The sequence below is a fragment of the Otolemur garnettii genome, unplaced genomic scaffold (genome assembly GCF_000181295.1).
Source record: "Otolemur garnettii isolate 467f Iridium unplaced genomic scaffold, OtoGar3 scaffold00008, whole genome shotgun sequence".
Lineage (NCBI taxonomy): Eukaryota > Metazoa > Chordata > Mammalia > Primates > Galagidae > Otolemur > Otolemur garnettii.
Genome location: NW_003852403.1, coordinates 14,810,758 through 14,822,368, shown reverse-complemented (window position 1 = coordinate 14,822,368; position 11,611 = coordinate 14,810,758). Strand labels below are relative to the sequence as shown.

The window sequence follows — 11,611 nt, the reverse complement described above, 5'->3', positions numbered from 1 at the left end:
GAGCCCAGGGTTCTATTCTTAAAGGAGCCTACAATCCATAGATGTTTTAGCTTATAGCTCTTACTGAGCATGTAGTTCTGGGAGCCAGGCTGCCTAGTCAAAAATCCCTGTTCCACCACTTACAACTAAAAATTAACCTTGGATAAATATCTAATCTCCTAAAGCCTCGAGTGTAAAACACGACCAATAATTATATCTATTCAACTATACATATAACTCAGAGTGTGGCCATGAGGATTAATTGAGGTAATAGGTCTTTGTCATAAAATCTTGAAAGTATTTGGGATGTGTGGCTTAGAAATGAGGAGCTGGGCAGAGCATGGTGGCTTATACCTGTAATCCTAACACTTTGGAAGGCTGAGGTTAAAGGATCACTGAAGACCAGGAGTTCAAGACCAGCCTGAGCAACACATAAGAGCCTGTCTCTACAAAAAATGGAAAAAAAAAAAAGCTAGGTATGGTGTGTACCCTGTAACCCCAGCCACTCAGGAGACGGAGGCAGGAGAATCACTTGAGCCTTGGAGTTTGAGGTTGCAGTGAGCTGTGATAATGCCACTGCATTCTAGCCCAGGAAACAGAGTGAGACTTTGTCTCCAATAACTAAGTAAATAAGAAAAGATAAAAGGTTAATAATTTTTTAAAAAGAGAAGGAAATAAAGAACTATTGTGTTCCAGAGAGGGGACTGTTTATTTTGGGTTGCTGATGTCACCAGAAAAAATGATGCTCTCCAAGGACTGGCAGGTGGCAGAGACTGTGCTGAGGTTTTCAGGGAGGAGCAAAGGCATGGAGCGACTCATATTAGGAAATTGCATGGTTTATGGGCAGGACTAGTGTGTAGTGATAATTGGGGGGGGTATTAATAATTCTAATTACTTTTAGTATTCTATGTTTAGCACTCACTGTCTTCCATGTTTTTGGTTTAAATTAATCCTTGCAACTACCCATGATACCTCCCCATAATATATATGTATTTTTGAGACAGAGTCTCAGTTTTCACCTTTGATAGAGTGTCATGGAGTCACGGCTTACAGGAACCTCAAACCCTTGGGCTAAAGTGATTCTCTGGTTTCAGGCTTCTGAGTAGCTGGAACTATAGGCACCTACCACAGTGCTGGCAAGTTTTAGAGACAGGGTCGTACTCTTGCTCAGGATGGTCTCAAACTCCTGAGCTCAGGCAATCCACCCACCTCAGCCTCCTGGAGTGCTGGGATTATAGGCATTTGCCACTGCACCCTGCTTCCCCATAAAATCTTGAAACTCCCTATTTTTAAATACCCTTTCTAGGACAAAGCCCCACCTTGAGGCAAAATAGAGGGAAGTAGACTGTAAGCAGGACAGCTGGGAGCCAGGTAAAGAGAAGGTCCAGGCAAAAGTGGGGAGGGTAACAGAGGAAGCAGTTCTCAGACCCTTCTGAAACCACATTTTATTTATTTATTTAGAAAGAGTCTCACTTTGTGGCCCTCAGTAGAGTGCTGTGGCTTCATAGCTCACCACAACCTCAAACTCTTGGTCTCAAGCAATTCTCTTGCCTCAGCTTCCCAAGTAGCTGGGACTACAGGTGTGCGCTATAATACCTGACTATTTTTAGAGATGGGGGTGTCTTACTCTAGCTCAGGCTGGTCTTGAGCCCATGAGCTCAGGTGATGTGCTGGATTTGGCCTCCCAGAGTGCTGGGGTTATAGGTGTGAGCAGCCTGAAACCACATTTTAAAGACAATGGAAGTGGGAGCCCTACAGTCATGAATCATGGCTAACCCTCCTCTGTAAGGAGGATGGGTAAGGATGTCTTAAGCATCTTACCACTTAATTTAAACAACAGAAAAGGATTGCAGACAAGAGATCCAGCCCCATTCAGAGGTCTAAAATAAAGAGGCTAAAAAGCATAAAAACAGATTATCAGTTTTCTGGAAAGATATGCCTACAAACAAATGAAAATTTTAATTTAATATTTCAAAATGAAGAATTCGTTTTGAGACAGAGTCCCACTCTGTCACCTCAGCTAGAGTGCAGTGTTGCCATCTTACCTCACTGCAACCTCAAACTCCTGGGCTCAAGCGATACTCCTGCCTCAGCTCTGGAGTAACTGAGACTACAGGTGTGCACCACCACAAAACCTGGTTAATTTTTCTGTTTTTTGTACAGCTAGGGTCTTTCTCTTGCTCAAGCTGGCCTTGAGCTCCTGAGCTCAAGTGATCCTCCCACCTCAGCCTTCCAGAGTGCTAAGATTACAGGTGTGAGCCACCATGCCTGGCCTGAAGAATTCTTTTTTAATGACAGAATCTAATGCATAAGTCATGATCATAAAAATTAAGAGATGAGATAATTGGGAAAAAGAGCTCACATAGAATTCAGTAAAGAAAAACCATTTTTCTGTTCTATAAAAGCTTTTAAGAAATGAAGACAAACTGGAGGAATAAATAACATAAATAAGATCATAACAGAAATAGAAGATAAAAGGAGGAAAGTGTCTTAAAAATCCAAAACTGAAAAATTTTAAAAATCAGCAGTAAAAAAAGATATAAATGTGATAGATATGGAAGATAGAGAAGATCCAATCTATATATAATAGAGACCCTAAAGAGGAAAACTAAAACAATGGAACAGAATAAATGCATAATCATAGTGAAAGGTATTAAGTTACTTATCTCTGTAACTTATAAAATAAGCAAATAACAATAAAATTTTTGAAGATACAAAGATTTGAACAACACAACTATAAGTTTGACCCAACTGACATATATAGGACATTGCACCCCTGTACCAGAGTGAACAAACAAACCTCCTTTTAAGAACTACTGAGGCTGGGCGTCTTGGCCAACGCCTATGATCCTAGCACTCTGGGAGGTCTAGGCAGGTGGATTGCCTGAGCTCATGGGTTAGAGACCAGCATGAGCCAGAGTGAGACCCCCGTCTCTAAAAACAGCTGGGCATTGCAGTGGGCACATATAGTCCTAGCTACTTGGGAGGCTGAGGCAAGACAATCGCTTAAGCCTAAGAGTTTGAGGTTGCAGTGAGCTGTGACGCCATGACACTCTACCAAGGGTAACAAAGTGAGACTCTATCTCAAACAAACAAATAACAATAGCCCCAAAAAACAACTATTGAGTATTTACCTAAGCTGGCCTTATACTGGGCCATAAAAAGCCTCAAAAAATTTCAGTGGATTGAAAACTTACAGAGATTGTTCTGTTACTCAATAGATTTAGCTAAAAATCAATTACAAGAGCAAAAACCCAAAAGAATCTTCAAATGGTTGGAAATTGACCAAAATCCTTTAAAGTAACACCTAAGTCAAAGAATAAGTCAGAAAATACTTTCAATTGAGTGATGGTAAAAATATAATATGACATACCAAAATATGTGGGATGAAACTTACATCATCAGGGCTTAATTACTTCTCAAAGGCTCCATATCTTAGTACCACACTGGGGAGTAATTCTCAAAGGCTCCATATCTTAGTACCACATTGGGGAGTAATTCTCAAAGGCTCCATTATCTTTGTACCACATTGGGGAGTAATTCTCAAAGGCTCCATTATCTTAGTACCACATTGGGGAGTAAGTTTCAGCATATGAATTTGGAAGAAGGGACAGACATTCAGACCATAGCACGATACTCATTGTCTGTCTTTTTGATTTCAGCCTTCTTAGTGGGTGTGACGTGTCATCCCATGGTGGTTTTGATTTACATTTCCCTAAGGACTAATGTCGATCACCTTTTCTAGTGCTTAGTGCTCCTTTTTATATCTTCTTTAGAGAAATGGCTGTTCAGATACTTGGCCTGTATTTTAATTATTTGTCTTTTTGTTATTGAGTTATAAAAGTTCTTTATGTATTCTGGATACTAAGAGAATAGATAACAATAATAATACATAAATAATTTTTTGATTTTTCAAACATTTTCCTCCTTTTATTTTTATCAGATACATGATTTCAAAACTTCTTCCCACTCTCTGGGTTGCCTCTTCACTTTTCTTGATAATCTCCTCAGAAGCACACACATTCTTAACTTTGGTAAATTTTAACTCATTTATTTTCCGTTTTTGCTTATGTTTTTGGAATCCTATTTAAGAAACAACTGCCTAATCCAAGGTTGTGAAGATTTCTGCCTATATTTTCTTCTAAGAGTTTTATAGTACAGTTGGCCCTAGAACAGGGGCTTGCAGGTCCACTTACAGGTGGATTTTTTTTCAGTAAATATATGAGAAAATTTTTTTTGAGATTTATGTGACAGTTTGAAAAAACCAATAAGTGGCAGAGCTGGGATTTGAACCCAAGTAGGCTGAGCCCTTGCTCTTAACCACTAGGCAGCTTCCTTTGACGCCTAGAGGTAGAACAGTTGGAGTGAAGTGCCAAGAAGAGCAATTCTTGCCTGTGTAGTCTCTGGCCCCCCATTTTCTGGTCCTGCTTCTCATTTTGCAGGTGAGGAAAATGAAGCTGAGAGGTTCCATAGCTGGCACGAAGTAGAGCTGGGACTGGCACAGACTGTCTGACTGCAGAGCTTCCTAAGAACAGTGATGCTGTGTGATGAATGTGGCACTGGCCAAGGAACTGGCCTTTGGGCTGAGTGTGCTCATTTATTTATACACCAACCAGAGGTGCTGGGAAGTCACCTGAGCGTCCACATCTCCCTCTGTGCCCAAATCTGCCCTATCTACTACCAGGCTGTCACGCAAGTCTTAGAGCACTGTGAGCCTGCCAAGGTGCTCTAGGAACTGGAGAACACAGTGTTTGTGATGAAGCTCCTGAGCAACCGTTAGGGAGTCCTTACCGCTGTCCAGCACAGCTACGCTGAGAGGGAGGAGGGATGCTTCGGGCCACCAGACTAGGCCATTAAGTGGAAGAGAGGCAGACTTGAGCTTAGGGTAAGAAACAACAGCCTTCACAAGCTAGATTGTCTTGAGGGATGCTTTTGTTTGTTGTAAAGCTCTATCTTTACCCCAAAGATTAATTCTGTCTTCTAACTCTATCCTAAACCACAAGAAAAGAAAAGAGCTGTGTGTAAACTTAAAATGGTATTTCCTCCCACTTCTTGACAGCGGACATTCAAACATAGATGGTCCTAATTTCAGAACTCCCCTTCATACTGAGAAGCAGTCTCAGGAAAATAGAATCTCCACATGCAAATAGGAAGTTTTTTTATAAAAAGTCTAGACTGTGCTCTAGGCTTACTAAATCTCAGTTGGTATGTTTTATGTATTATGTCTCAGGATTATATCATATATCAGCATTATTTCCTCTGAAAAAAGCATGTTCATCTAATTTTATAAATCAGAAGCAACATTTACTGACTTCTTTGAAAATAGGCTTAATCAGGGTCCTTAAGGACATTTTATTTACATTTTTTAGGAATGATTTTATTATTTTATTTTTCATGCCACATATTATTATTAACACAAACCAAACTTGCTTGTCCATTGAATCGTTCTTGTTATGAACTCTCCTCATACCTTTCACATTTGAATATTATCAGGAATAAATTATTTGGAACTATTAAAAAATGATTCCATCATAAAGTAAGCACCCTTTGGAGACAGTGACCTTCCCACCACTGGGGAAGGGCAGGCAGCTGTTGGAACATTCATACTCCCGGACAGGGGCGGGGATGGGGGTTGGGTGGGGTTGGGGAGGTGGTTCAGACAGCTGCCGGGGCATGGGTACTGGGGAGCGAGGGCCCATTCAACTGCTGGAGGTAGCATAAGCGTGGGGTGAGTGGTGGAAATGTGGTAGGTCATTTTAGATCTGAGGCAGGCTGGTGTTGAGATTCTATTTTCCTGAGACTCTGCTTGAAGGGGAGTTCTGAGATTAGGGCCTTTTATGTTTGAATGTCCTCTGCCAAGGAGTGGGAGGAAATGACATTTTAAGTTTACACGCAGGTCTTTTTTTTCTTAGGGTTTGGAATAGAGTTAAAAGACAGAATTAATCTTTGGAGTAAAGAGAGAGCTTAAGAAAAAACAAAAACAAAAGCACACCTTACAACAGCTATTCCCGACCTTTTTAGCACCAGGGACAGGTTTCATGGAAGGGAATTTTTCTACAGATGGGATTGGTTGGGGGAGATGGGACAGGAGGTGGAGCTCAGGTGAATGGGGCAAGTGCAGTTGGGTTCCTAACAGGCCATAGACCAGTCCCGGTCTTGACTAGGAGTTGGGGAGCACAGCCTTAAAGCAGACCTTTAAAGGAGCAGAAGTGCAGGCCCAGTCTCGAAGGGCCTGGATAACAGGTGTGCTGGCAAGTGGAGGCTGGTGTGAGATGGGCAAGGAGGAGGAAGGTGTTTTTCCTGTGACTGAGGGGAAGCTGGGATGGCAGTTGGGTGCTTCTGTAGAGGAGGAAAGGCAGGGGACTCCACGTTCATCCTATCAGTGTTCAGTTGAAAGCTTTGCTCTCTGGGCCCTGACTCCCTGTAGTGCCCCAGGGCCAGGAAAGTTTGGCTATGGTCCAGTGGCAGAAGCCAGCAACTCTCCACTCTCAGGGTGGCAAGGGACTCTTGACCCTGAGCAAGATAGACTGGGCCAAAGAGAAGCCCACAGCCCACATGACAGCATCTATACCCTTGGCCACAGGCTGCCCTTATTCTAAAAGCCCAGCAGTTCTAGCAGTCAGCACCCTAAATGTCACACCCAGCACTGAAAGTCCAGTTATGGGTTTTATAAAAATTTATAAATCTATTGCACAGCCAAGGCTTTGGAAGAAAGCACATTTGCAGGAAGCGTCTGGTGCAGTGAAATGTGGGGAGGCCCATTCCTATCCCACTTCCTCCCAGTTGCCTCCCCCCTCACCCCATCAGCCCTCCTCTAACTATAGCTACCTGGTATTCCTCTCTTTCCCAGGATGCAGAACTGGGGAGAAGGTATGTACCTTGTATTTCAGCTTCTGGGGGACCCAGACATCCTTGGTTGCTCTTGGAGAGGCCAGCCAGCTAGGCCTCTGAGGTGGCGGGAACTACCAGCCCTCACCATATAGCCCTGCTGGGTTTCCTGGGAGCTCCTCCAGCATTCCCTGAGAGCAAGAGTGCAACCACCTGCTTCTCAGGTGTGGGGCACAAGTCACCTTGCACAGAAGCTCCAGAGTCCCTTCTCTGAGATAACGGGTGTCTTTGGTCTCCAACCTCTGCCAATAAGCTTTCAGTCATGAGAGCCAAGGAAGTCATTACCCTAGGCATGGTCCATATCCCAGGCCTGTACCCTCAGGGGGCCCCCTGTGGCCAGGGGCATGTTCCCAAAGTTCAGCTGCATTGTCCACTTAGGGTTGTTACTGTTTCACATGATGTCTAAGGCCCCTGCTTATCCCCATGTTTCTATCTCTACTGCATCTCATTGCAAATAGAAAATTGCTACTCCCTCCTTACCAATGCTATGCTCATCTCGACCTCACCTGGAGTCCAGCAGGTGAGGCTCACTCACCTGTGCAAGTGATGTTCCACCAAACTTGTGCTGAAGCTGCACTGGTCGTGAAATATCTTGTGGGCTGCCAAGTTGGCTGCCTTGAAATGTGAGCCAGCCATGGCCATCATCTTGTTGGCTCCTGACATATGGGCTATGTCCAGCCTGCCCTGCCAAGCATTGTGGATGCCATTGGCCATATCCTGGGCTACTTCCTCAGGACAGCAGAATTTGGTCCTGGCCAGGAATCCTGGCAGCTGGAGCCCTGGACATGCCATCTGGTGAGTGCCAGGGGCAGGTGCTGGGGGGAGCCTTGCTGCAGGGAGATTTCACAGAGTGGAGATGCGGTTAGGCTGCAGGAGCCTGTGTGGGTCCACCAGAAAGAGCCTGAGCGGCAGAGGCTGGTCATATCTACACCTTCCCCAGCCAGCCACATGCCAGGCACAGACCTGCGAACACATAGGAGTTGTTGGCTATATAGCAGGGGTGAGAAGGCAGGGATTGAAGAAGCATGCCTGGGAGGATCATGGAGGCAGGCCATGGAGCTGCAGAGGCAGGGGGCGCTAGGGCGTGGCAGAAACACTGTCTTGGGCTTCAGCCTCCCTCCCTCCTCTCAACCACACACACTGGCCACTTCCCATGCGGCCACACCCAGGCACCTTTCTCACACCTCCTTCTGTTGACTACCCCAAAGGTCAGATTCCACCAGCTGGATGAGATCTAGGTTTCCTGGGGCTTTTTGATTTGCTGGGACCAGGGAGGCAATGACGGACCCTGGGCCAGAGAAGGAAATTCCCAAGGGTAGGGGTCCTCTGTCACCAATACTGAAGAGAAATGGGGAGGGGTGGTCATCTTAGTCAGAATTCCCCCTTATCAGTTTGATGTAGTTCTGGAAGTGCCCACCCTTCCGTGGCCGCCTCTACCCCAGAGCCTGGCTCCTCCACCAGTTCTCACCTTGACTGTTTCTGTTCCTGCTTTGGGGGGCTCTGCCCTGTCAGGCTCGGGGAGGAGAAGGGTGCCACTTACCATTTGCCCCTGATCTTAAGGAGGCAGACAGCCTCTTTCCTGCCTCTTGCAGTATCTGTTGGGAGACAGTTCCCTTGGATCTTGGTGTGTCTTGTCACAGCTCTTGTTCCAGACCATCTTTTCAAGGATTTTCCCATAGCAAATGGACTTGAGAGATGGAGATCTTGTCTTCAGGTGGAGGGCAGATTTGTTTGCTGCCCCCCCACCAGGGCAATGAGTAGGTAGTTTTTCTGGCAGCTCCCTCATAAGACTGGAGGTTTCCTAAACTCAGGGTTTCTTAGCTGTGACACAAACACATAGTGTGCGGAGCGTCCCCAGGGCCTGCCTCTGTATCAGTCCAGTGGGACATGGGACACCAGTACGGTATGAAGCTCATGCTGCTTGTTGTCCTCGGAGAAACAAATTTCTCAGTCTCTGACCCAGGAATTCAGTGTCTTCTGCCAGGAAAGTATGGGTTAGCCTAGAAGAAGTGTAACATCCTCCACCCTTCATAGCCCTTTATAGTTCTGGAAATGAGGAGGTGGGCTGGCTGATGGAGACAGGGCTTTCGGAAGAGGCTCATGGAAGCCACGTTGGAGGATATACAAAGACCCCTGGGTCTGGGAACAAATGATGTCACCCAAGTGGTGGGAGAGAACTGGGGAGTAAGGGTCCCTCATTGCCCTTCCCATTGATGTGGCCATGGGGCAGCAGTAGGATGGAAACCAGCTGCCTGAATGTCACTTGGCCTGTTGCTCACTCCCTGGAATGCAGGCGAAGGAAGGGCCAAGAGCCCCCAGAACTTACAGAGAGCGCCAGGTGGGTCCACACAGAGCCCAGCTGGCCAATGGGGTGTGAAAGCGTGGGGGCATTGCCCCTTGCAGCAGATGGGCGACATGTGCTTCCATTATTGCCATTTCTTCAGATGACTGACATTCCTAATCTGTGGCTGAGTTTGGCTTTCTGGATGTTGACAGTAGTGTACCTTTCCTTACAAAAGCTACTGGCCAGGGAATCAATGCCTGACTCCAACTCCCTGCTCCCCCACCCCCCATTTTAGTAGGAAGGTTAGGTCACTGGGTGTGGCATTGGGGCTGGGGTGGTATATGGACCTATTTTGAAAATTCAGTGGTCAGTCACTTCCAAGTGGGAGGAATCTTCCTCTTGGCCAGGTGGAGCGGACTCGGGGAAGCACATAGCTCAAGGGCCCTTGTTTTGCATCTTGTAACGTGCAATCTGGACTCCTTTTTTAGCTCGTTCCAGATTTGGGCCTTCACACTGTATTTTAGTTCTGTAGGCACTTTTGCTCTCTCTGTGACCTTGTCTTCCTGTGGCTCTCTATGGCTCTCCACCCAGGGCCTCTGTTCAGTTTTGCTGGCCCTAAGTAGCCATCTGGTGACTGAGTCAGGGGCCTTGGGAGGAATTTCTGACCTGGTTCCCACCACACAACCTCCCAGCTTTCCAGCACTGGTGGCTAATTGATCCGAGGCCTTGCCAAAAATCATATCCTGGAGGGCTGTGCAGCCATGAACTTGGGGCTGCTGGAGGGCCAGCTGGGCTCTGCTGTCTGGAGTTATAAAAAGAACTACAGGCCTGTGGTGGGTGGGTGACCAATATGGGCAGCTGGCAGCTATTGGGTGAGGTGACGTGTATGGAACTTCACTCAGTTCCCAAGGCTTGACCCTAGAGGCTGACGTCCTTTCTCACCTTCTCATCCAGGCTGAGGGGTCCATTTCTATCTTGAGCACAGGACTTAATCAACAGCCCACTGTCTCTCCTGAGAGTTGCCTGTGGTCCAGGCTACTTCTAGGCACTGTGGCAGGCCACGCGCTCCAAAGAACTGTCATAAAGCAAAGGAAGTGGTGATAAATGTCTTGCTGGTACTCGAGGGCCCTGCAGGAGCGTGGGGAGTACAGGTTTTAGAATGTGAAGAGCTGCCTCAAGTTCAGCTCTGCTACTTACTAGCTGTGTAACCTGGGCTGGTTATTTAACTTCTCTGGACCTTATTTTATCTCATCTGAGGAATGAGGGCAGGAGTCACAGGAATAAAGATAGCAGAATCAATTGTAGCTAGACCTTGAGTCCTAAGGGCAAGAGAAGTTAGCTTTGGCTGGGTGACACTTGGCATATCCAGCTTTCCTGGGTGAAGGTCTGAACAGAAGGAGCCCAGCCTCTTAGTAGCAGTCTGCAGTACCCACACTTTGCTCCACAAGCGTTATCATTATTACTATTACCATGTTGGTAGAGGAGGTTCTCTTCCTGGGGACTGTTTACTTAAGCCTGAATCCATAAACTATGGTAGTGGTGATCCCCTTGAGCCGGCTTTTCAAACTGGTGGGGTTTTTTGCAAGTGTCAGCCTGCCATCTGGAGCCTGGCCTTCAGGTTCCTGCATTAGTGCAAATGTAGATATTTTCTATCCTAATATAGGGTATCCCAAAAGTTGTCCCTAAAGTCACCATGTGTAGGGAAAATAGGAAATTACAGCCAGATTTACCTTAAATGTAAATAAATGTACCTTTATTTACAAAATATTCATTACAAAATCTTACAAAGAGGCGGAAACAGACAGAGAATATTTTGTAAATGGCTCTTGCCCTTAAGAAATGTATAAGAAATGCTTCAACAAGGAGTGTATGGCTCTCTCCAGACCATAATCGGAATCGCCTAACCCTGTAAAAGGTTTAATAAACCATAGTTAATTCACGCATCCATTCAGTGATTCACCAGGCCTCTCTAGAGCCTCTGTTATGTTCCATGCTCTGGCTGACAGTAAGTAAAGGTGAAATCATGCCTTTAGTTTATAGTTATTATGCCAGTAAATCATTTCAGCACAGGGGCCCCGTGGTTTACTTAAGTCCAGGGCACAGATGTAGAGCAGAAAAAGGAGTGTTGGATGATTTGCTGGTGGGAGAGTGGGGGTAGTTCTGTATCCGGGAGTATTTCATGGAGGAAGTGGCCACTTAAAAGGATTCGAAGGAAGCCTCTTAGCTTGCCAGGTGGATCCACAGGGAAAAGGCACCCCAGGCTGAGGAAACAGCCTGTACAAAGGCCCAGAGTCTGAATCGTGGGCCATCAGGGCTCAGAGGCACCACAGAGGAGCTCTCATCCACACACTGTGGTTCAGATGTGGCCAGGGTGCAGAGGGCAGAAGGGACTGCCTAGAGCTACCCAGCTGGTTAGCAGCAGAGTTTTCACCGGAACCTGCCCCTAACTCCTAGCTGGTG

At 46.1% G+C, this 11,611-nt stretch overlaps 1 protein-coding gene across 1 annotated transcript in view; it reads right to left on the bottom strand.

Annotated features, from left to right (window-relative positions):
* The window catches only part of PRF1 (perforin 1), a 26,475-nt gene extending 16,356 nt beyond the window's left edge, over positions 1-10,119 (bottom strand). The window contains 3 exon segments of the mRNA XM_012801300.2: positions 7,403-7,628; positions 7,631-7,830; positions 10,094-10,119. Coding sequence (XP_012656754.2) covers positions 7,403-7,628; positions 7,631-7,830; positions 10,094-10,119 — 452 coding nt within the window.
* Positions 10,120-11,611: the final 1,492 nt, after the last annotated feature.